Genomic DNA, 25993 nt, shown 5'->3' with positions numbered 1-25993 from the left:
AAATTGGCTCTTATGCAAATAAAACCCTAGAGAATAGGAAACCTTGGTTTAAATCTCCATGTCATACTTTCCCCCACTTGCTGAGTATTGGAAATACTCACACTTGCTTTTCAGAAGGTGAAGCTTATGAAGAATATCCTGAAGACGGTGCAGAGTTCTAGGTTTGTGGAGCTTCCAGTCAACTGCTTGTGGTGTGGAGCTACGCTGTATTTTCTGTTCCGCTGCTATGTAATTTTTTTCTTTAGACCCATGTGGTCATTTTATAATAAATAACATTGTAATAATGAGCATTGTGTCTGTTATCCACTAATAACCTTGCTATATGTATGTGTAAACTGATCCTGCCATACATATAGTTTACATTTGGTTTTGGTCTTAAAACCAGGTGTGACAACCATCTATTGCGTGATTCGTCCAGTTGCCTCCCTATTACGTATAACATCCTTCAGCGAGTACATCATCACAACAGGTGACCTTGTACACTTGGAAATAATATCGTAGCTTTCGAGAAGTCATCAGGACTTCATGTATCATAGCTTGGCATCGTGTAGGACTTCGCTCACGTAGTAAACGGGTTTCTAGATCTTGGCTTTCATATCAGGACAATCCCGTTCGACCACCAAGACCGTACTTACAACTTGTGGAGTAGCTACAATGTAAAAAAGAGCTCTTCTTTGTCGTTAGACAGGGTTAGACTCAACGTAGACAATAAATACACTTTCAAGTCTTGGAAAACCTTCTCCGCTACTTCCGTCCACTCGAACCGATCATGTTTCTTCAGTAGCTTGAACAAAGACATTCCTCGTTCGCCCATCTTGGAGATGAATCAACTAAGGGTGGCTATGCATCCTATCAACTTTTGAACTTCCTTCAATGTTCGAGGTAACTGCATTAGGTCAAGAGCCTCTATTTTATGCAGATTGGCCTCAATGCCTCGACTTGGCAATAGGAAATCGAGAAGCTTGCCAAACGGAACGTCGAACCTACATTTCTTGGGGTTAAGCATCATACGATACTTCCTGAGGCTGTCGAATGTTTCCTTGAGATCATCGATCAATGCATCTTTGGTTCTAGATTTGATTACGATATCTTTGACATAAGCTTCAACATTGCTCCAAATCTGAGGTTATAAAAAAATTTAAATACATTGTTGATAAATAGCACCAACATTCTTCAAACAAATGGCATCTTTTCTCCTCTCTCGCATTGACCAGATTATCAATTTTACGATGGGTTGTGCATTGCTGTGTTTTCTAGATACCTATTCAAGGTATCACCAAATTAGCATGGAGGTAGAGGATAAAGAAAAAACTGGTTTTATTACTCTTTTTGGTGTATTTTGCTATTGAAGTGTGCACACCGGAGTATATGCCGGAGCATTTGTTGCAGAGAAGATATCAAAGTCCGGTTTGGTGTAGTTTAACACGTCGAATGGTCTGGCAATGAAGCAAAGCAACGCCAGAGTATTTTGCACTAAGGAAGAAGGGGGATGGCTAAGTTGAACACGTCGGAAGGTCCGACGATGAAGCTGGTGAACACATCAAAGCATCCGGTGTTCACATTGGTTTTGAGTGGAGTTTTAACAACTAGTTTTTGGAAGGTGTACACACCGAAAGTTTCGATGAGTACAATCTATCTACACCGGAACATCTGACATATACAGAGAATTTGAGCCATTGGGGCAACGGCTAGTCCATAGGTTTGAGGCTATAAATACCACTCCACTCAGTCATTTGAAGGTGCTAGAGTCCAGAGAAGCCCATATACTCTTGAGAAGACATCCAAGCCATCAAAGTGCTAAAAGTGGCCATCCAAGGTGATTAGTCATAAGATTAGAGAGTAATTAGTGCTTATAGGCCTAGAGAGAAGTATTGCTAGGTGTTTCAACCTAAAAAGTGAATCAAGGAGTGATTCAACATTGTACCGAGAGGTACGTCGGCACCTTGAGCCTTGGTGACTCGCCGGCACCTTGAGCCTTGTTGGCTCAAGCCTGTTGACCCTCCGACTTAGTGTGGAGTGGCGACAAGAAACGTGTACGGGGACGCGGATGCACATGCCTTAGTGGCTAAAACTCTTAAGTGAAGACGATGTACAAGTGACCAGAAGATAGGTTAGTAGTGAGATCTTGTTTTGGTGGCTTGGTTTCTCATCGTGCTTTAGGTCTTACCTTAGTGGCTTGGTAGCTCAGGAGCCTTAACCGGAAGATTCTTAGCGACCGGGAGCATATCCTTTGTGGAGCTCCAACGTGGACTAGGGTGGCTTGTGTGCCACTGATACCATGGGATAAAAATCTCTTATGCCGAGTTTACTCTCTCTACCTTATTTATATTTTCGTATTTACATACTTGCAATTTACCTTTTTAGAGTAGGTTACAAACCTCATGAACAATAGAATAGACACACTAGATAAATTTAGAGCATATTTAGATAGAAATTGATATAGGTTTATCTTGTTTAGTTTTTAGAGCTATTAATTTTTAAGTGTCCTGATTCATCTCCTCACTCTTAGAACGTCACTGTTCCTTACACCTTCACTGTTTTCTAACCTCCACTAGCACTTACACACCAGTGCACAATTCATCTTTACAACCTCTTTGATGCCCAACCCCCTCCTCCCCCACCCCAAAACAATCTTTGGTCTGCAAATTTTTTTTGAGGCAATTAGATGGTTCTTTTCCCTCCCCCTTCTAAAAGAACTTTCTTCTAGCCATATCTATCTTTTCTAGAACTATCTTAGGGAGTAGATAAATTGGCATATGGTAGATTGGTACATTGAAGAGATTTGCATTTATCAAAGTAACTCCCCCTGACCCCTAACAATAAACCTCCCTTCCAAACATCTAGTTTTTTAATGATCTTCTCTTCCACAGGATCGGAATCCAGTCAGAGACATGAAGTCTACTAGGGCTCACATGTACACCTAAGAAATGAACAATTTAGCACTGAAATAAATCTGCGTACTCAGCAGCTATTAGGTCATCTCCACCCAAACAATTTACTTCACTTTTCTGAAAGTTAAATTTCAAACAAGACATCATCTCATACAAATAGAGCAACATCTTGAGATTATTAACTATAGCTAAATCATGTTGAATACATAGGATGGTATCATCACTATATTATAAAATTGCAATTCCACTCTCAAACAAATGAGAAGCCAACCCAATAATCTCCCCTTTGGCTTGAGCTAAGAGGATCATTTTAGCTAGACAATCAGCAGCTAGATTGAATAAGAAGGGTGACAAAAGGTCTCCTTATCTCACCCCTTGTGACTGATAAAATATGGCCCAATTTGATTATTTAGCTTAACACTCAGAATTCCACCACTTACCATATTTTTTATCCACTTCTTCCATTTATCACTAAAGCCCTATCAATAACATTAATAAATGAGACCATATCCAAAGCTTCATGGAATATACTATCTCGCATCATCGATCCCAGTGAGAACATATCCTAGTGTTTTTTATGGAACATAACATATCCTACTTATATATCAATTGTCTTCATAAATGCATCGTTGCAAGTATCTTATCCTCTCTTCAGGATACGTCGCTTCTACCATGGGATACAATGATAAGAAATAAACAAATAAATGTTGAAATAAGTGAACAATGACCGGCTAAGGAGGGGCAGCAAATCTAGCCGCTATATATAGAACCAGTGCAGTGCCCAACTCCTGCATCACACACCCATCTCGATCGAGAAAGTGAGAGAGGCAAACGTCACAAACTCACACACATCTGCGAATAAATAATCGAATAAAGAAAGGATGCTGTGATTTGGATGTGTATCAGGGCATCTGCGTAATGTATCTTGATTTCATTAACGCAAACAGTGATTTAAAAAAGAATTCAGTAATTGCCTCTTGTTTATGTTAGGAATGATTTTCAGCTGGTTACATAAGTGGCCTCCATCGGCACCATTTGTTGTGCTGCTATGATTCCGGGAACTTCCATTGCTCGACCATCCATAGCAAAACAATAACGGCGGACAGTTATTCCCTTTTTCTGTGAACTTATGAATCAGTTATTCTCCTCTTGTCAATATCAATCCAATGAATGAACAAAAGGGACATCTAAAGAAAACCTACAACCAGAACCACATTTGAGCCCTTAATTTTACATTAACAATTGCAGTAACTAAGCCTGCACCCTGTATATCAGGCGGCCCCATTGCAGAGGTGGCCGTTGCCGTTGCAGGACGCGCTCTTGACCAGCAGCGAATCCTCGCCCTCGACGAGCGGCACAAGTGGCTCTTCCTCGTCCTGCCCCACCTTCTCGACGTCCTCCTGGCTCAGGAAGCACGGCTGGTTCGTCGAGCAGAGCACCCGCGCCCACATCCGATCGGTGATCACCACCTTGTTCTGCTTCTCAGTGATCCTCTGCACGTTTTAATCGGTGGCCAAGGTTAAGTCAGTGCGAGTTGAGGGCTTAAGAATTCATGGTGACTGGAGTTTGGGTGGGAGAGACTTACATAGAAGGGTATGTAGGCGTGCCTGCCGTTTACCGGGGCGACGGTGAAGCCGGTATACCCTGCCATGGCGCCGTGGAGGGCGCTGTGGGCCAGCAGCGTGCAGTAGACGTTGTCGGAGGCGTTCGACGGCACGGCGCGGATCATGTACGTCGGGTCGATGTACTTTAGGGTGATGGGGAAGTTGGGCTTCCTCTTGAAATGCTCCTTGATCTTGTGGGAGAGCCAGAGGCCGACGTCGAGGAGCAGCTTGTTGCCGGAGGCGTCGTGGATGTCGGCGAAGTTCATGCTCTTGGCGATGAGGTCCTGACCGGCGCCCTCGGCGACGACGATGACCATGTGGCCGTTGTCGCGGAGGCGCTTTTCGACGAACTCGAGGAAGCCGCCCTTGCCGTCGAGGTAAAAGGGCGACTCCGGGATGAGGCAGCAGTCGACGTCGCGGCTCGCGAGGGTGGCGTACATGGCGATGAACCCGCTGTTCCGGCCCATGAGCTTGACGACGCCGATGCCGTTCTCGGCGCTCTCGGCCTCGACGTGCGCGGCGTTGATGGCGCGCTGCGCCTCCTCGACGGCGGTGTCGAACCCGAACGACTTGTCGATCACGGCGATGTCGTTGTCGATGGTCTTGGGCACGCCGACCACCGCGCACTTGAGCCCGCGGCGCTGCACCTCCTCGTGGATCGACGCCGCGCCCTTCTGCGTGCCGTCGCCGCCGATGATGTACACCTGGTTGATGCCGCGGTCCTGGATGCTGTCCACGATCTTAGCCGTGTCCTGGCCGCCGCGGGACGTGCCGAGCACCGTGCCGCCGCGCTTGTGGATGTCGTTGACGGAGCGCGGCGTGAGCTCCACGGTGTTGCGCGCGTAGAAACCCTTGTAGCCGCCCTCGATGCCAAAGACGCTGGTGAGGCCATACATGTCATGGAGGCCGCAGACGAGCTCGCGGATGACGGTGTTGAGGCCCGGGCAGAGCCCGCCGCAGGTGACGATGGCCGCCGTCACCTCGCCCGGCTGGAAGTAGACGCGCTGCCGCGGGCCGGCGCGCCGGAAGTGCGTCCCCCGCGCGCTGCTCTTGTGCACCACGATCTTCTTCGCCACCGTGTCATCGGGGTTCACGAAGTACTGCCTGCGCGATCGGAACAGCACAGTTGAGCAAAACCATCGGTTGGAATCGGATTTGATGCAAGAATCGAAGACGAAGAAGAGAAGGGGATATTCGGATTCAAGAATCGAAAACGAAGAAGAGAAGGGGATATTCAGATCCGGATGACTCACTTGACTACAGAGTAGGCAGGGTTGTCTTGCAGGGGATTCGGGTAGCTCTGCAGAGGAACAAAAAAATCAACCACATGAGCAAAAGCAACAAATTTGTTAAAGAAATATTTTTTCGAAGATGAATCAGAAACCGATTCTGGAACGAGAAGAATTTGAGACTCACCTTTAGCTCTGGAAGGTAGTCGGTGAGGTGCGGGACGTCCTCGAGGACGTACCCGCCGCAGCCGCCGGCGAGCTTCTTCTTGGCCGGCTTGGCCTTCTTTACCGGCGACGACTTCGCCGCGGGGGCAAAGGAAGACTCCAGCTCAAGAAGCTTGTGCTGCAGCGGCGGCGTGGTGGCCACCGGAGCCGGCGCGACGACGACGGTGGCAGCCTCCATCGATCGCAGCACGCTAAGCAAACAAGACTGGGATGTTTGATCGATGGATTGACCGATCGATTGGAGGAGTGATTGATTAGCTGATGAGTGAATTCGTAGGGGGAGGGGAGTGCTCCGCTGAATTCTTGTTCTTGTGGGACCTGGGAGAGTGCGAGTTGATGTCGGAAGGCGGGTAATCGAGTGCTAGATTATATAGCCGGGGCAGGGGTGCGGTTGTGCCGAGCGCGCGCAGGACAAGACTGAGGACCGGTGTTTTCGATACCGGAGCCGGAGAGCGCGTGGGTTTCAGCCCTCGGATTCTCCGTTTCTTTTCTCTCCTGTTATTCTTTTTTTTCTTGAAGATAGGGAAAATTGGATCCTTCAAGCTTCTTTTTGAAACAATTTGACAAGTTAGATAAAAAAATTGATTCATCAACCCCTTTCATTGGTGACCATTCTAAAAAACAATTTCATTGGTGGTAACTAGAAAATGTGAAATTGATGATAAGGGAAGATCTACATGTCAATTGCCTAAAAATAAGGGTGATTTTAGGCGGTGAGCCCTTCTCTACTACTTAAAAAGCATCTAAATCGTCATATTCCACCTCATCGCGTTCCGCTCCCGGTTTCTCCACGCGTGCCGACAAATGGGCTCCTGCGAAATGAGCTCGTTCCGCTCCTCATTCCAAAAACCGCCCCCATGCTCATCTCTTGTGCACGCCCCACCCTACCAAAATCGTCGCCCTGGGGGCGCCCCCCACCCCGCTGCTACCAGCCTTGCCACCCCACTCCCCTGCCCTCCGCCTGCCCTCCGGCTTCCCCCCCCCCCCCCCCCTTGAGGGCACAGATCGGGCCAACCCGCCCCCGCACCGGTAACGTGCTAGGACTGTGGCGAAGCCTGGAGCGGCAGCAGGGATCTCGCAGCAGGAGGTGTCGTTGCTCGAGGAGGTGGTGGAGGGAGGGGGCTGCGGCGGGGAGGAACCAGGGACGTCAGCACCTTCACCGACCTTGGGATTGGGCTTGATGAGTGCCCCGCCCGCCTCCATTCTCCAGCCCTAGCGTGTCAAGTTCGGATCTTGGCGTTTTCTTGATTTTTAAAGCTTGCTTCTTGCTATGGCTGCTTGGTTCTTCTTCATTCGTTCTATTCGATCCGGTGCAGGGTTCAGCGTCAGCTGCGGGTTCGGCGTCGAAGGGGGGTTCGGAGGTGCAAGGTTACTTATTTCTCCCTTCACTGTTTTCTTGGTGGGAGGATTTGCCAGTTAATCTTTGGTAAAGTTGTAGGCGTGACGGCGAGAATTAAGAATCTTGACTTGACGAATTGAATGCTCAAGGCACTCCTTGTTTCGGGTACTTTGTTGTGTGTCTCGTTATAGTCTTGGCTATACTCAGCGTGATTTCGGCGGTTGGAATGGCTATCTTGTTGTGGACTGGACTGGAGTTGCTTCAGTTCAGTCCTAACTCACGAGTAATCTCATTCAACGATGGCTTCTCATTGGTGTAATGGCTAGGAGAATGATGTTTTATTTGTACTGGTGTATGCGACTTGGTTAGTATCTGTTTACCGCTAATAAGTTACAAAAGGGGTTACGAATTACCTGATGCAAAACCAGCATTGTGCATACATATTGGTCTTGGACTATATAGTGTACAGTCATGACTCACGAATGAACTATTAAGCAGTTGCGAAGTAATGTGGAACTAATTCCCTAGAACAACATGCTCTTAAAGTTGTTGATTATACGGAGCCGCGTCTTAACATATAAAAAAGATTATAGTTTGTTGGTACTGAGCAACAAACTAATGTGGAACCATCAGCCTCCTGAGCTAGGAGCAGAGAGTGATAGAATATCCTCTGTTCTGCCGAGTTTCATTGATGTATTCGCATCTTTTTGCACCAAAACAGTAGATGCATACAATATGAATTATGCATTAAATTTCAGAGAGAATAAAGTCATTCACCAGCTACTACTAATCTTCCCAAGTTCTATGAGTTGAATTTTGAAAGCTATAGTCAAGTAGTCCTAGATGATAGAGGTCTTTGTAAATGCTTTCTTGACACAAAATTTACGGAGAACAGAAAATTTCTTTAGCGAATTTACATATTATGCACTTGTTGTTTGTGCACTTATGGTCCCATCATACCTTACTTATCATTATTTGTTTGTAGTATTAATTGATTATGTTCATTCTTGATCAGAAAATAGCATGCATTTGTTTTGCTTTTCTACTGCAGGAATGCCTCTGAACATGTTTGGCTTGGGCATCGGTACTACTACTAAGATTATCAATTAATTTATTGATCTATGTTACTTAGAGTTACTTGGTATAATCTGTCTTTCTTAATAGATGGTGGATGTGGAGTTGGCCTTGGGTTAGGATGGGGCTTCGGCAATGCTTATGGCTGTAAGTATCGATCTTCAAGAGTCCAGTTTCAGGGCATTGCATTTCAGAAGAAGGCTGAAGGCGATGAGGCAACGAAACTTGTTTCACTAGGGAGGGGGCTGCAGCAGGGAGCCCCTTTACCTGTTGCCTGGGAACGCAATGTATTATCATGATCTTCCTGAAATCAAGGTCGTTATGTTAGGAAACAAATCAGAGATCACAGCTTGGTAATTAATTAATTAGTAAAGAGAGACTGACAGACATAGAGCACAAATCAGCAAAAAAGTAAAAGCTTATGTAGGTTCTGCATTAGTTGGTCTACGTGGATACTTGTGGATTAGACACATTACTTATCTATGACTGTGAGTCTGTGATCTTGCTTGGTTAGTTTTTGTTAAAGCACAACTCTAGAGTGCTCCTTACTTGCAAAATTACACAATGTAATGGAAAAAGATCTCACTATGGTTTTGTTATGTTGATGAATTTCATTTGGTGAAATAAACTGATGGTGCTCTGATAATTTGTGTGTCCTATTCAAAGATTCTGCAATTTATGATTTGCCATTTTGCATTATAGATAGCCTTGGAGGAGTGTGGTATGCATCAAGTGAAAATTTTCTGTGTAACTGACCATCATAGACCACCAAGATCAACCTCTACAAGATGATCCTCTCGCTATGTGCTCACTTTCATTAATCTTTTTTCTAAATAATCTATACATATGTTTGATGTCATCTTGTGTAAATTTTGTTTCCATTGCAACACACGTGCACTCAACTAGTAAAATAAAACAACAGCAATCCAGATAACTAACACGTGTCCATCCACGTTTCCTCTAGCATTTCCTCGATACAAAGGGAATCGATGGACTCGTCGTCACTCTTCGCCCTTCGCCACGCACCATCGCCCAGTAGCCTCGCCGGCATCGCCCAACGCCTTCACGACTTGCCCATAACCGCCGCCACCTTCCCTCATGCCTCTAATTATGAGTTTTTTTAAGTGTTCATAAAATATGCCGAAGAATCATTCCCGACTAGTGTTGCCCTCCTTTGCACCTCCTTTTTTAGTGTGACACCCCACGCTGTCATCCCCCCCCCCCCCCCCGGTCTTCGGATCCACTATCACGTCTTGTTGCCTCCTAATGACACATCTTCTCCTTGGTCCCATCGCTAGCCACGCCCACCGCCCAGGCCCTCCTCCAACCCCTAGCCAACGACACCACCGTTGCCTCGCTGCACCTTTGTTGCCATTGCCCACCACCCGACTGCCGCCTCCTCTGTAGCCCTCAAGATTGGAGGCAAAGGTGAACCCCCAAAACCGTAATCCGGTGACTCGCCAGCCAGTGTACGTCGAACGGCAACGCCAGAGTGGAGATGAAGACAAGCAAGAGGTACATCACCGAAATGCTTGTAGTTTTATAGATTGAAATATAGCAAATGTGTACTGATAATTCCAAAATTACACCCCTACGACTATCCCCACACATGTGAGACCGACGATCAGATATAACAGTGGTATTTTTCGAATGCATCTCGTCAATCCCCCTATACACCTATCACCTATGTTACCTCCAACAAATCTGCATGCTACGGCATGTCTGTCATATGATATCCTTCCCCTTGGGTGCCTACTAAACTCCAAAAAGAACCCGACATTCTTTGACCCAGGTAACAATTACTCACATGGACAAACCCAAGAGAGGAAGCCAGGCGGGTGGCGGGAAGATGCGGCCATGGGGGACGCACAGGGCCTCATTGGTCAATCACGCAGCCATCGAACTAGACGCCTGTGGAGGCTCCGAAGCCGTCGCCACCACCAAAGAACCGAAACAGGCTCGATCTGCCGGTCGTCCAATGACTCCAATAGTCCAATGCCGTTCTGGCGTCAACTTGGACCGGACTCGAGAGACAAAAATAAAAGAGTAGGGACTTTAGAGTATATTGCTTCCATGTCCTTAATTTACATTTTGCTCTTTAGTTCTTCAAACATGAATATTATTGTGGCAGGTTCTCAAAAGTTGCCCTGACCTCTTATTTAGTTCCAAAAACTTGATAGTGTCGCTAAGCAACTGCTCAATGTAGATCATTAGTCTTCTCAACTATTCTCTAAATATAAGTTATTTTTAAATAGCTATGTATTTTTTCTCTTTTGTTATGTTCTTATCCTTATTTAATAAATGCTATCACTTTTACAAATAAATAAGTTATTTTTTTAATGCGGAATAAATAAAGAGCAGCAGAGTCATTTGATCTACTTTCTTAATCTTTATGTATAAATCTAAAACGATATACATTTACAATCGAATGGAGTATAATATATTAATGGGAACCACTTAATGACGTGGTGGTACAGACGTAAGGATATAACTTCATCAACTAGGGTTCAAATATTGGTATCTACTGTTTACGTACACGCGAGTACATTCAACATGCATTCAGCAGTGGAGTGTGTGCTTGTGGGTCACCTTGTAATAAAAAAAACTATAATATATTAATTTACCACAAAAAAAATACAAAATCATGTTATTCTAGTATTTCAAGCGTATGTGAGTCCTACGCATGGAATGTTTTTGCATGTTTAGAACTCCCCCTATTTAGAAATAGTATGCATATTTTATTTTGAAAAGTCAAATTTTAAGTACTTTGACTAATATTTAATCAAATTACAAGAATTTCTGGTGTATAAAAATTATACAACTAGATTTATAATTCAAAATGATTTCACACTATATAAGTTATGTAGCTATAAATGATATATTTTACGAGAAAATTTTAATCAAAATCTAACTTAGAAGACCCAATAAAAAATATATCTATTATTTCTGAACAAAAGGAATAACATTACATACTTAGAATCTTCGTCTACTGATACCGCTGCACAGGAATATAGTTATTTCACTGCACAGGAAAAGAAATGTACTTCAAATTTGTCGACTGGATCCATCGTTTCTTTGGTTGTATCCATGTAAATTTAGGTGTAACCAATAACTCCAAGACCACTTGTTTGATTTTGGCTATACACTATCAAGCACCAAAGAAAGGTTATCAAATGGGGCAAGTAGGTAAACTGTCATCGATCTATGCCCAGTAACTACATATTAAGTAAATTATTTGCAATTCTCAACATTTTAATAAAATATACATCTTGCAGCTTGCCTATTCTGCAAGTATTTAGAAATTGCTAACACACGATCTGTGTTAAATAACAAATATATAGCTTGTTTAGGAAGAAATGAGTAATGAAATAAGGGGTGTAGACACCGAGACGTACCAGCACACAGTCTCAAAAGGTCTTCTAACGTGCACTCTCCTCTGTGACGCGACCAAGAAAAATCATTTTGGTCGGCTGTTACATGTTGCGCTCTACCATCTAATGGTAAACGTAGTAACTGTTTCTTTCAAAGGCATTAAAAAAAGAAAAAAGAAGTCTCATTTGTCATTTTTTTTCCATTCAGGACTTGAGACAAAATCAAAGTTTGTTCAAAGCGGGCCACATCGTCATTTGTAGGAAATTTAGGTTTGTATATCTTTTCCCTATAATTAACTGGTCATCAACAGTAATTTTAATGTACTCTTATTTCTTTATATTTCCTCATGCAATTAAGCACATCAGAGTACTGTAGACGAACGTTTTAAAGAAAAACCTTACACGCTCTAGTTTTATCATATACATGATGGTTGTATCATATTAGGTTGACATTACCTCAAGGTCAACCTCAAAAATTTTCATCTTGTATTCATCTATTGATAGTTTTTTTTTCTAAAGGACAACACCCGTGATACCAATATTATTATAGAAAAAAAGAGTTGGTCCTATTTATAAGGAAAATTAGGCTCAAAAATCTTAACAACTGCTCACTACTACAGAACACCACATATGTAACGTCTTATTAGTGTCATTCGACAGTAATCGGCACTGAAGACGTATTAGTATCGGTTCTTAAATTTCTACGCACGAACAACAGCTGAAGAGATAAGAACCGACACTGATAGCGGTTCTGGACACAAACCGGCACTGTAATGATTACCAGTGCCGGTTTTATTTACGAACCGACACTGATAATTGTTACTGTCATAGCTCATCTTAAAAAATTCATAACTTTTTCACACGAAGTTGGATAAGGAAAAAATTTATACGAAAATTATAGTTCTCAATGAGATCTACAACTTTCTAGTTGAAAACCTTTTAATTTGAGGTCATTTAAATACCCAAATAATTATAATAAATTTGCAGCAGTGGTCGATGACAGCTCACATTAAAAAATTCATAACATTTTCACATGAAGTCGGATGGAAAAACTTTATATAAAAATTGTAGCTCTCAATGAGATCTATAACTTTGTAGTTGATCACTTTTTTATTTAATATCATTTAGATATCTAAATAGTTGTTCAAACGTTCAATCAGAAGATGTCAAAATGATTTATTTTGCTACTATACTCACGAACGAACGATATATGAGATGGTTAGAGGGTTCATGTGTGTGCATAGGAGGTCTTGAGTTCGAGTCTTGGTTGCCGCATGTGAGCGGATATCACGTGAGTTTGTGAATATTAGGCGCGGTCGGGTGGGCAGCCTCTGGTCGCGAAAAAAATATTTTGAAATGTTTTTCAGGCTGAGACCGACTATCAGTGATGATTAGTAGTTTCACCTAGCACTAATAGTCAGTGACTATCAGTGCCGTGTAATCAGTGTTGGTTCAAACCCCGTCACTGATGACGATTTTGAACTGACACTGATGAGGTGTTTTGATGTAGTGCTAGTTGAAACAGGGCCAACCGGCAAAAAACCCAATGACATGAGTGCCAACAAAAGGCAAACAACACTACACTCTCGAAATAACACACGCAGAGTCTACCAACGGATCAATATTGACAAGCTCGTCACACTGTGTCCAAGCAGCTCCAGCTTCCCGAAACAGACCTCGGCCTTTGTCTTGATGTCCTCGTGCCCCGATTCACGGCCACTACGTGTCATCGTTTTTAAGCTCGTCGAACGCCCCAACGCAGCAGCTTCGACTCCACATAGCCCACCCACGGACAAAACAATGCAGAACCAAAAGAACAGAGGCCTCGCTGCAACTTGCTCCTTGTAGAGGCCCGGAGTGTTCACAACCGTTGCGGAAGAAGGGTCCCGCCACGATATCGGCCACAAGAACAAGGTGTGGGATCTTCTAAAGTGATGCCTCCAGGGAGGAAACGACACCCCAAGCGCCGTCATCGCCCATCTAGGCATAGATAAGGTTTTCACCCGAATAATCCCACGACGAAGGGGGGGGGGGGACACCTTCGACAAATGCCTCCAAGGAGGAAGTGGCTCCCAAGGGCGTTGCCATTATTAGCCCTAGTCAAACACCGAGCAAGGCTTTTTTCTTGGGGCACCCAACACCACAGCCAGCACGAGCACGCATCACCCTAAAACCACCCCACACCATAAGACTCCCCGGGGGCCGATCAGAGATAATGAAGAAATTCGACAAGGAGAGGAACCACCATGGCACAAGGGGACTGAGGGAAACCGCACCATCCACACCGCGCCGCACCGCACTTATCGTGACAGCATAGGACTCGGCCTGCAAGTGCAACGGCACGCATGCGCACATTCAGACACGCTCACACCGACACGCACAGATGCGCGCGCACAAGCACACACACATGCGCATGCGAGACCGCGCCAAGCAGCTACCAGACGAATGTCGGACATCAGGCGAGCATGGCATAGTCGTCACGAGCAAGCCGACCGACGAACCCTCCACCTGCAAAAAATGGGGCGCACACGAAAATGCGCACAACACAGCACACTAGGCATGAAGACCCGCCCCCGCGTTGCTGTGCCGTGCCAATGGGATGCTCGGTGCATGGATCTAGCATGTAGAACCGATGGCCGCACGGATCTAGTCGTTGCACCACCAGGCCACGTGCTGTCAGGCGCGCTGATCCGGCCACCACACCATGACACACGTGGAGCCAGCTGTCGCGACGTCGAGCCACCACACCACGTTGCTGGGGGCGCGGATCCAGCCACCGCGCCGCTCGAACACCGCAACGAATCGTCGAGCATGCAGATCTGGCCTTTGCGTCGCGCCACCATACGCACCATGACGTGGATCCGACTACCGAGCTCACCACGGAAGTTGGGCACAACAACATGGAACCACGATCATGAGAGGAGGAGAAGAGAGGGAGAAAGGAAGAGAGGAGGGGAAGGAAGCCAGCGAAGGCTGCGAAAAAGCTCCGCCACCATCGTTCTTGTAGCCGTGTGGGCTTCTGGGAGCCTGCTCAGGCGGTGGCGAGGTGGGAGGGAGGGCTGTGTCTTTTCTTTTAACTGGAAAAAAAATGCACCGTATCTAGGACTCACCAAATTCAGTTTTCCTTCAGAATTTTATACGTCCTACGCTGTTTACCGAATGTGTCCTTGTGCCATCCGGACTATTATATCAGTTCATGTATTCTTTTGAAAGAAATGTTGTTTCAGGAATCTTTTTCTTGTGACGTGATCACTTTGATTGGTTTCATTAGTTTCATTTTCATGCTTGCCGCTAAACGCCGCCGTGCAGTGAGAACGCAAAATTCTTGTAAAATTGTTCAACTAGGAGACGAATCGGAGTAGATTATTAAAGGACAACTAAAAACTTCTTGTTTGTACATGTTTTCCTATGAACGATTCCAGCTTGCAACAAACGCCGTTGCTTGGACTATATATGCTAGTACGTGGTCTTATTTATTAAAGGAGTTATTTTTCATATTAGAAAATTAGAGATAGCCGAGGAGAGCAAACTTGCCTCTTTGCGGTTCTTGCTCATTGGAAGGCACATAAAATGTCAACGATGTTTCCCATCTAAGAATTCGACCCAGTGATCAGTTGATGTTAACAAGTAATCTTGAAAGGGAGGTGCTAGTAAACTACGTAAAAAGAGAGAAACGAATAGAATCTCTCATTCATGCTTGAATGCTATTTACAGTGCAGCAAATCAGGACAACCTGTATACCTGTGCTTTGAAACCAGTGAATCATGAGAGGTTGTCTGGTGGGCCATGATTAATAAAAAATCAAGCGGGCATCTCAAAGTATCAACCTCGTCAAATTTCAACCTTTTTTTCCCTCTGCTGAGTAAATATTATCTACTTTTGAACGGCTCACTGACAAAACGCACGGACGCGACCTTACCGGTTCAAGATTTGACCATCGAGCGTACACCCCTATTTAAGGCCTTCAATGTAGACCCTGTGAAGGGGATATGGCTGTAAAAAAAAATCTACTTTGTTCAGTAATTGACAGATTGAATTTTCAATCCCCACATGAGAGAAAAATATAAAAGATAAAAAGGCTAGAGAAACCACATAATTTTTTTTTCTTTTTCAGGGCACGTTTTTCAACAACACTGATCAGTGCACCTACTTTTTGCTCAAACCAAATGTCAAGACTCACCAACCCTTTGTATTCCCAAATGTATGGCGATAAGCGTAGCCATGTATCAAAAATTCCTGTGATGCTTTGACCCGCAAGAAAGCAACCATCGCCCACTGAACCAAGCAAAGATACGAGAAATTTCTAAACCCATGGGACTCTGCTCCGCCGCTGCAGCAAAACGCCGGCGCCTCGCTCGCCAACCACCCACTGAACCAAGGCGAAGACCAGCCAGCTCCTGCCCTGGTGTCGTCTTCAAGAAACCACCATCCGCAAGCCACCACCAACCTTCCCATGTTACTTCCTCCTCCCTGGGTTGTCACAGGGTCATGACATGTGATACAAACCATATATTATTTAACACAAAACAGAGTCATCGCATATTTCTGTCGTCACAGTTGAACTAGATGCAAAACAAGCGCATGGCTTTCCGGTAAAACGCAAAGGCGCGTCTTCACCAGTCTAGGACTCGAACCCCGGGTTTGCACCCCCATTAAAAGATTTCCAAAGAAAACCCCAAAGCAAAGGATCCGGTGCTTAAAAAAAAACAGTTGAATTAGATGTCCAGAACCATGGGCCGGGTCTGCACGGCCAGGGAATCCGGCGCATATTCCAGATGCTGCAAATGGCATACGCTTTGCAAAGATTTCTCAAGGGAAAATGAATTTTAATACGCGTGATGACAGTATATTCGGGATTGCCGTGTGATCATCCACAAGATCAGAATCGCCAGCAGCCAATTCAGCAACCGTTTCCCCTGGCTTGAATCTCTGATGGATGCGGTGGTAATGCAAATACGGCAATGGTAACAGCACATATTTGCAGGTGATTTAGTTTTGGCAGTATGTACGCCAACAAATCTCGAGGAATTTTGATACAAATCTCATTTAAATCCCTGCTGTACCCACCTCGACAATCATGCATGATTCCTAGCTGATGCTACAATAGTAGGGTAGAGAAACAACAGAAGAGCAGTCAATTGGTCATGCTGTCATATTCTGTGTTTCCTGCAATCCACGGGCGCAAGACCTGATAAAACTGTCAATAATGGTCAAGATTCAAGTCAATAGAGGTGGGAAAGCAGATCAAACAGGATCAAATCATGTAAGTTTCCAGCCTGATCTAACCTTCGATTATATGTTTCAACATATGTACTTCAGGAATTTATTTATTTATTATTTTAATTTTTTGAAGAGGTGATACTTTGGCAGATGAGCAAACTTTAACCAACAGTCCAGAATGACATATGTGACCATTTGACATAATCCAATGGGCAATAATTTAAATTCTACAACCAAAAAAAGGTACGACCGTACGAGCATACTTACGATGATTGTGTTTTTTTTTTATTTGATCATCATCAAGACCATGGCATTAGAAACATCAGGTGCAAACTCATTTTTATTTGCAGGCGATTTACTTTTCGAAATCTCAGCGTCGATGTTCTCAATGAATCACAATACAAACCTTATTTGAACTCCAGCCAGATCCACTTGGACAATCATGCAGGATTCTTCTCTGAAGCTACCATAGTAGAGTAATTAAGAAACCGAAACACAGAAGGGCAGCCACATTTGTCATGCTATCATATTCAGTGTTTTCTGCACTCCATGGGCGCTGGGAATGGTAAAACTGTCAATGTTCAAGATTCAAGTCAATAAGTATGGGAAAGCATATTAGAGACCAAAATCAAATCATTCAAGTTTCCAGCCTCATAGAGCCTTCACTCATTTATTTCAACTTTCAATATATGTACATCAGAAGAAAAAAAATCAACAGAAGATGTGATACTTTGCAGATAAGCAAACTGTAAGCGTACTGTCGCAGAATGACAAACATGATCATCTGAAATAATACCATAGCCAATAATCAAAATTCTACAATCAAAAGGTATGACACACCGTGCTGTAGTTACTAGTGTTTCGTGTTGTTTTTGTTACTAAAAGAAATATTTTTTTATTCAAAGCTAGAGATGTGCTCCACCTTTCAGTGCAACTCATCAACAGCCTCAGGGACCTCAACAGATTTCGAGTAAAGTTTTATGCAGAAAAAAAAAGGTATCATAAGAACATAAGAAAGGACAAGCAAGCTCCAACTCTGTGCCCACACCCCCACAGTAAGCACGGCATATTAACACTAACAGTATGTGGGAAACAATCAAGAAGGTAGAGGACTGAACCTTCAGAAAGAGTATCAAACTATTTTTACCAATACAATTCCAGACCATTTTGTTTGGTTGTGGTTATAAGCTATCAAACTCCAAAGAATATCAAATGGGACGAGGCGAGCCGACCGGTGAATAATTAGTCTACCTTTAGGAGTCCCACTAAATATACATCAGTTAAATTGTCCCCTAAATTATTCCTCGATTCACAACATTTGATTGATATCGCAGACAATCAGTAAATATTAAGAAACTGGTAACACTATGTGTTAAATACCATTTCAAAAACAATTTGCATTAAAAAAATACCTAAATGCCTAGTTTTGACTCTTAGGTAACTCTGTTTTTTAGAAGAAAATTCCTCCTACCAAATATTTTGTTCAGGAAGATATGATTGTATTAAATACGAGGGTGTAGACACCAAGGCGGACCAGCAGTCCAGCACACAGTCTCAAAGGGTCTTCTCACGTCCACTGTTTTTTAGCGCCTCTTTTTGACACGACCAAAAATTAAGAAACACTTTGGTCGGCTGCAGGGGCGGATACAGGGTGGTTCACTGGTGTCATGTGATACTCGGCTGCTGCATGCTATGCTCTACCATCTAATGGCTGTAATGTCCTCTGTTTCAAAATGAATTAAAGAGCTCAAATACAATTTTGTTAGCGTGGATAGCATCTTGCAGTTTCTCAAATAGTATTTCAATGAAGCAACTTGCATGCTCTAGTATTATACATGATGGTGTTATCATTAGGTTGCTATTACATCATGGGTCGACCTCAAAATCTTTCTTCTTAAATTAATTCTTTTGCTAGTCGCAAAAAAATACATACGTTGACAGTTAACTGTTTAATCTTTGCTTCTCTTTTCACTAGAAAAACTGCATCATGCCTTGAACTCACCAAATTAAGTTTTTACTTCTTTTTTTCCGAAAGGATGGCACCAATGATACCGATGTTATTATAAAAAAAATTGACCCCGTTATGATGAAAACTGAGCCCAACAGTCTTAAAAATTAGCTGGATGATTCAGGGCCAACTAGTAAAAAAACCCAATGATATGATCGCCCAATAAACAAAAGGCAAACAACATAACACCCCGGAAACAACACACATGGTTGCCAAGCTCGCTGCACGTTGCGGCGAAGCATCTCCGAGTTCCCAAAACAGACCTCAGCTTCTGTCTAGATGTCCTCACATGCCCGTCCGCGGCCGCCACATGTCATCGTTGTCAAGCTCGTTGGACACCCCGACACAGCAGCTCCGACTTCACCATAGCCCACCCATGGACAGAATAAAGCAGCACCAAAAGAGCAGAGGCCTCACTAACAACTTGCCCCTTTTGATGTCCAGAGTTCACAACTAATGCCGAAGAAAGACACGTCGTGACCATGAAATCGGCCACCATAGCACAGCGTGGGATCCTCCAAAGCGATGCTTCCAGGGAGTAAACGACGCCCCAAGCGCCGCCATCGCCCATCCAGACATGAACATCCCACAACGAGGAAGGGGGGAGCACCTTCGACAAACATCTCCAAGGAGGAAGTGATGTCTGAGAGCGTCGCCATTGTCGGCCCAGGCTAGATGCCAAGCAAGGCTTTCCCCTAGGGCACCCAAACCCCATAGCCAGCACGAGCATTCATCACCCCAAAGCTGCCCCACGCCACGAGGCTCCCCGTAGGCCGGATCGGAGAGAAGAAGACAAATCCAATAAGGGGAGGAGCCACCATAGCACAAGGGGACTGAGGGCAACCGCACCGCGCCTGTCGCACTGTGCGTCTCGATGCACTGATGTTTTCGCACGAGCGTTACACAGTCTCCAAGGCAACTACGATGATGAGCACAGACGAAAGGGTGGCGGCACTCCAACACCGACAGTGAGCCGAGCCTCCTCGCATCGCCACACCACACCGCGCCACGCACCTCACCACTCCACAGTTGTACAGCTGGGGTTTTGGTTGCAGATGCGATTTCTTATGCCACCCGAAGGATCCAGCTGCTAAGAGGGTCCGAGCGCAAGCAACCGTACTCTTCTGCTATCAATGAAACTAAAAGGATGTGACTTAGGTTGGTTGGCGAGGTAGTTCGCCCCTCGCGTTGCCCCGCAAGAGGCGCGGAGGGGGTTCAAATATTTTGTTTGCAATGGAGAGTCATGGACAATTTTTGACCCGTAAGGAGGCACGGAGGGGTTCAAATTTTTTGTTTGTAGTGGGGCACCATGGACAATTTTGAGACGTTCCAAATTAAGTTTTTACTGAGAATTTAATAATTGTGCTACACCATCAACTTGGACTAATATTCTATAAATTAATGCATTCTTTTGAAAGCAATGTGTTTTAGGAACAGGTGATGTGACATTTTGATTACTAGTTCGTTTACTTTCGAGCTTGCAGCTAAATGCCGCCGTTGCGATGAGAATGCAAAGTTCTTGTACAATTACTCCATCTAGGAGACGGAGTAAATTACTAGCGGTCAACTAGAAATTTTCTTGTTTGAACATGTTCTCCTACGAAGGATTCCAGCTTGCAACAAACGCCATTGCTTGGATTACATGCTAGGAGTGTATTAATTAAAAATTATTATGGACAGTCTAGGGAATGCAAACTTTGCCTTTTTGAGGTATTTGATTACTCATTGGAAGACGCATAAACGTCAACGATGTTTGCTAGCTTAAAAGTTAAAATTAAACCCAATGAGCTGACGATTCCTAAAAAATTCGAAACGAGAATTAACAAAACATTCAGACCACCGTCAAGAAAAAAAGTTCAGGCAGGAACAAATAAGTTTGCATTCGTGCTACAACCTTATAAAATTCCACATTTCCCTTCCTTCCTTTCTTCTGCAGGGTGAATATTCAATTCCCACCTGAGAGAAAAGATTAAAGATAGAAGCCAGAAAAACCACGTGAATTTTGTCCATTTTCAGGACCCATTTTGCAACACTAATCCACGCACCTCCTTTTTGCTGGAACAAGGGCCATTCGATTCATGTTTAATTTTGCCACATATTGCTGCCTAGGTTAGTCTTGCCATATTTTTGTGGCAGGAATATTGACTATCTAATATAAGGCAAACTTTGGCAAAATATTGTGTCTATGACAAGTGGGCTACGAGGCTAAAAAATTAAGCAAACTGGAAATGTGACAGCAAGCAAATACAGTCTTACAAAACTGAGGATGACTAAGTTTAGACGTGTCAAATATAGTTGCAATCCAAACAGACGCCAAGTGTAAAAAACACCAACCCTTTGTATTGCCAGATGTACGGCGATAAGCGTAACCATGTATCAAAATTCTCGTGATACTTTGACCCAAATGAAAGCAACCATCGCCCCTACAAATCTAAACCCATGGGACTTTGCTCTGGAGCTGCAGACAAATGCCGGCGCCAACGCCCACTGAACCACGCAGATTCTTTCTTGACCCAGGAACCAAGTGACCGATCATGCAGAGACCAGCATTCTCACCTGTCACCTTCAAACAACCACCATCTGCAAGCCACCACCAACCTTTCTGCGTTGCTTCCTAGCCCTCCCAGGTGGCATGCCTCTGTTTGTGTCGCATGACACGGTCAGAAACAATACAACACGGCCAAGAAACACAAGCGTGTGCTGACGGCATGTCTCTGTTGTCACAATTAATCTAGATGGTCAGTACCCTTGGGCCGGGTCTGCACGGCCATGGGATCCAGTACATGTTCTAGATGTTGCAAATGACACTTTGTAAAGGTTTCTGGAAGGGAAATGAAATTGCATACGCACAACGATAGTATATATTTTATTTTTAGGATAGTATATATGGGACTGCCGTGTGATCACCAGCGAGACCAGGACACCAGAATTCTCAGCTGCAAATTCAGTAATAATATTTTCCCTTGGTTGAATCTCTGATGCACTTGCTGGCGCTGGCAGTGCAAACATGACGATGTAAACCACACATCTTTGAAAGTGATTCAGTTTTCGCGGTTGATTCTCGATACAAATCTCATTTGAATCCCCTGCTACAACCACCTGGACAATCCAAAGATACAAATGTGTAGGCCGGGTCATCCAAATCTACTGGAAAATCCAAGAATAAGTATTGTTTTAAGTGTTGCACTAAATGACATCAAGCGATAGATTGCACCGTGGTTTTGTTTTGTGAAATTTGTGAGGGGGATGACCATGTTGCTCAAAAGTGTCCTGTTCTTAAAGAACCAAAGATGATAGCTCATTCTATGGGATATGCACCTCATGGTCTTGGTTTCTATTACATACCCCCTGCACCTATTCTGGATGTCAAATCTGATCATAAGACGGCTTTGGTTAAGGTGCTTGGGGAATATATAACATCAGCTCAACTTATTGCACACCTTCAGTTACTTGTTCCTGTGAAGTGGAATTGGGAGGTTCAGGAATGAAAAATAATGAGTTTGTGGTTCCGTTTCCTTCAAAGGCTGAGCTTCAGCGAACTATGGCATATGGTGGTGTTGATATAAAGGAGTTGGGAGTGCATCTTAAGTTTGAGGAATTTACTGCGATACAGGAAGGCATTCTCTTGCCTAAAGTTTGGATGCGGGTTATGAGACTTTCAAAAGAGTTACACACATTCCAAATTTTTTGGGCAATTGGTACAATGTTTGGTGCTACTCAAAAGGTGGATATGGTGACATCTAATAAGAACGCTTATGGGAGATTCTTGGTTGCTGTTCATAATCCGGTCCTTATTCCAAAATAGATGGATGTTGTTATTGGTGATTGCTTTTATGAGCTGTTTTCTTGAGGTAGAGGGGGACAAAGAAAACTTGGGCACATCCTTCATGGAAACAGATCAAGACCTTAATGACAAAGAAGATGATGCTAATGGTGGAGGCCACTCGTCTAAAGATTTGGCTGATAGGAACTCAAAGATATCAAAAAGTGAGTCCGTGATTGATTCTCAAGAAGAAAATAAGGAAGATGGCAAGGCTTTGGGTGGTGAGATGATGGAAAAGCTTTCCTTAGAAGGTCTATCGGCTGCATCGAATATGCAGAGCCTCATCAAAGCTAAAGTGATTACAAGCTCCATGTCCCCAATCAAGTGCCTGAGGTGCCACAAGTTTGGTCACAAGCAGCGTGACTACAAGCTCCATGTCCACCGAAGCTTCGCTGCCCCTGCGGCCTCGACCTCGCGCGGTGCACCGAAGATGATGGCCATTGGCGATCTAGACACAAGGCCCGATGAGGACACTTTCCTTGTGCCTATGTCCTTCGACCTCGACCGCGAACTTTGTGAGTGGGAAGGCACCGCGCTGGTGCCTTGGGCCATTAGCATCCCGACAGGCACCATGGCTCAAGACATTGAGGACACAATCCTCGCTAACCTGCAACTCCGATGCGGTAAGGTCACTGTCACGTAGGATCAACCTGAACCTTTTCTGATCAAGTTCACGCACCGTGCTCACTGTGTGGTGGCCTGCAACCAAGGGCGGATCAAGCGCCATGGGTTGAACTACGCCTTTGACCCTGGTGCAGTCTGAGCTTTGCTCTTGGCGTTGAGCTTGGTTCTCGACGCTGAGCTCTTCTTCAGGGTGCGGTTACGGCTTTATGGCGTGCCCATTCATGCCTAGTCCTCAGATGTTGTGGAGCACATCGTCTCCCGTTCGTGCGCTCTACAATGCGTTGAGACCAACTTGGTGCAGTTGGCAGACACACGCATGATCGATCTGTGGGCATGGACCTCCAACCCGAGCAGCATCCACAAGATGGTATGGCTCCTCTTCACCCACCAGCCAAGCAACGCCACCCAAACAATCTTCATCACTGCTGTGCCACCTGAGCATTGGCAGCACGGTGTGAAGTACCGTGTGATCGTCCACTAAGAGATCGTTGAAGATTACAGGGCCGCCAAGAACACCCTGTTCACGCACACCTTTAGCTCTGTCGGCCCACCGGTGCCAGCGCTCACACCGGCGTGCCACCTAGACTGGCGATACGATGTCGTTGATGGGGCACCGAGTGAGGCCCCTTGAACAGTGTCGTGCCATCACCCGCTCCCTCTGCGCAACCCGATCACAACGACAGTGCCGCGACAATAGGCACCCACAAAGGAACAGCCGCCGGCATGATGGCAATGACCACCCCCACGGTGGCCTACCTCGACACCGATGTGATGACGATGATGAAGAATATGGGCATGACCGTCTGGGTAGCGGTGAGCATGCTCGTGCATATGCTCACTCCATGGCCAGGGGCGACCATGATCTTTGCAGAGACTGGACGTGCTCCCCCCACAGACATGACCATGGGGCGAATTGCAACGGGGGCCACCGCCGGCCTGCGGAGGCACTAGCTGCCCCTCGACTACCGACGCCCACTACAAAATGCAATGACCGGCCACATCATCCTCCAGTGGACTTCCATGGCTTCTGTCCCTCTCTACCAACAATGCAGGAGCTGTGCAAGAAGGATTCATGATCTTCAGAACACTTTCACGCACCAGGCCGCCATCTTGCGCGGTGAAGTGCACAATATTCTAAGCACGCAGGTATGTGGGCATGTGACCGAGTTCATCTCTCTTCTGCAGGCTACCATGGAGAAGTGGCAGTAGGCAAGCGCTGCATGGTTCAACCAAGCCGAAGTTTACATCGTCAAGGCATGCACCCTCATCGACCGTCTGTGCATTGATGATACCCTATTGCTGCCACTGCCGAATGCCGGGATTGGAGCCAGGACCGACGTTAGCAAGGCACTGAGCCATGGCAAGCCCCTCACTCTATGCTCATTTGTGCTACCATCCATTTTTGAGGTTGAAGCCATGCTAAGCAATATGCTCATTGACCACACCTCATCTGAAGCACCTGCACAGAGTGTGCTTGACATGACAATCGCCAAGCAGAACGTCACAACGGTCTTGTGCGCCCCGAAGGAGCCTGGGGGATCCATGCTACCAACCACTCCTATGGCTTCATGTGGTCCGGAGGTTTCCACGCCACTCCCAGCCCTACCGGCCACCACGGTTGCATTCGCGGGGCACGGGGTCGCCAAACAGGCCACCGCTGACGCTACGTGTGCCCAGGAGATGCCTGAGGGGTCTGCGCCACCGTTGGTCACTGTGGCACAAGCACCCGTCAAAGAGAGTGCCGTCAACACTTCGACCACAATGGCCCCTGTGCTGCCGGTGCTGATAGGGGAAAAAGCCTAGTCCGAGGCTAACGGTGGAGCGCCTTCCTTGTGCACCCTCGTGCTTGCATCAATGCGTCCTACTACTCCGGAGATGACCACAACGACTCACTGAGCTTCCACATCGCCATCGATGGGGGATCTCGCCTCTGACATTTGGATTCCTTGCGCGTATTTCCCCCCTCTGCTCTGCCTTAAGTGTGTCGCCGAATGGAGCGTGCCTAGTGGCATCTCAGGTGGTTGTTGTGTGATCTGCATCGGCGCACTTCCAGCCTATTCAGGGTGTGATGTGTGCACGTGGGACACCAATGCCGGTACCTGTAGGAGCCCTGGTTCTAGTCCAACATGCGTTCTCCCAACTAAGACTCGACCTTGACATCAAGTCAGCCCTGCCGACGCCACTACCACTAGTCGAAACTCCACTGGATCCTGAAAGCCACCTATTCACCAAGCCGACATCTCTAGTTCTGAAGCAGTGCCCCAGCCTGGCCACAAAGTCGTTGCCCAACAGTTGCAAAAGTTGCAACGACAATGTATTCTCGGTGCACCGAAGCACACACCATGCAAGGAGGATGTCCATGCCGGTCATCATGCGCGCATAGCTCAACCTCTGCAAGAAGCTAAGCCTTACTGCCTCAGAATTGACACCAATGGAGGAGGTGCTACGAGAGTTTGTCTCCCACTTCCAGGGGGCCCTGCAGCTGGAAATCATTACAGCGCTCACAGTGATTTTTGAGCTCGATGACGAGGATGTTGAGCGCAATAACTCAGTGCTGGTGTAGATCTTGGAAGAAGGCATCTCTA

General features: G+C 45.4%; 1 protein-coding gene and 1 long non-coding RNA gene across 2 annotated transcripts; one reads left to right on the top strand and one right to left on the bottom strand.

Annotated features, from left to right (window-relative positions):
* Window positions 1-3898: 3898 nt before the first annotated feature.
* On the bottom strand, window positions 3899-6303 carry LOC133885309 (ATP-dependent 6-phosphofructokinase 6-like). The gene is made up of 4 exons (XM_062325002.1): window positions 5912-6303; window positions 5749-5795; window positions 4477-5599; window positions 3899-4384 (listed from the first exon to the last, which is right to left on the bottom strand). The coding sequence occupies exons 1-4, from the start codon at window positions 6125-6127 to the stop codon at window positions 4163-4165; spliced, it is 1608 nt and encodes a 535-aa protein (XP_062180986.1). The 5' UTR covers window positions 6128-6303; the 3' UTR covers window positions 3899-4162.
* Window positions 6304-6736: 433 nt separating this feature from the next.
* Window positions 6737-9008, top strand: LOC133885946 (uncharacterized). Its single transcript, XR_009903286.1, has 2 exons — window positions 6737-7173; window positions 7266-9008. It is a non-coding gene; the product is annotated as an uncharacterized LOC133885946 (long non-coding RNA).
* The last annotated feature ends 16985 nt before the right edge of the window (window positions 9009-25993 follow it).

Source organism: Phragmites australis, chromosome 11 (assembly GCF_958298935.1).
Source record: "Phragmites australis chromosome 11, lpPhrAust1.1, whole genome shotgun sequence".
NCBI lineage: Eukaryota > Viridiplantae > Streptophyta > Magnoliopsida > Poales > Poaceae > Phragmites > Phragmites australis.
This window is presented reverse-complemented; position numbering and strand designations above follow the sequence as displayed.

Coding starts and splice junctions, on each gene's coding strand:
- LOC133885309 (XM_062325002.1), bottom strand. CDS start 6,127: ATGGAGGCTGCCACCGTCGTCGTCGCGCCGGCTCCGGTGGCCACCACG. Junction 5,600..5,748: donor CCTGCCTACTCTGTAGTCAA/GTGAGTCATCCG, acceptor CCGATCGCGCAG/GCAGTACTTCGTGAACCCCG. Junction 4,385..4,476: donor ACGCCTACATACCCTTCTAT/GTAAGTCTCTCC, acceptor TAAAACGTGCAG/AGGATCACTGAGAAGCAGAA.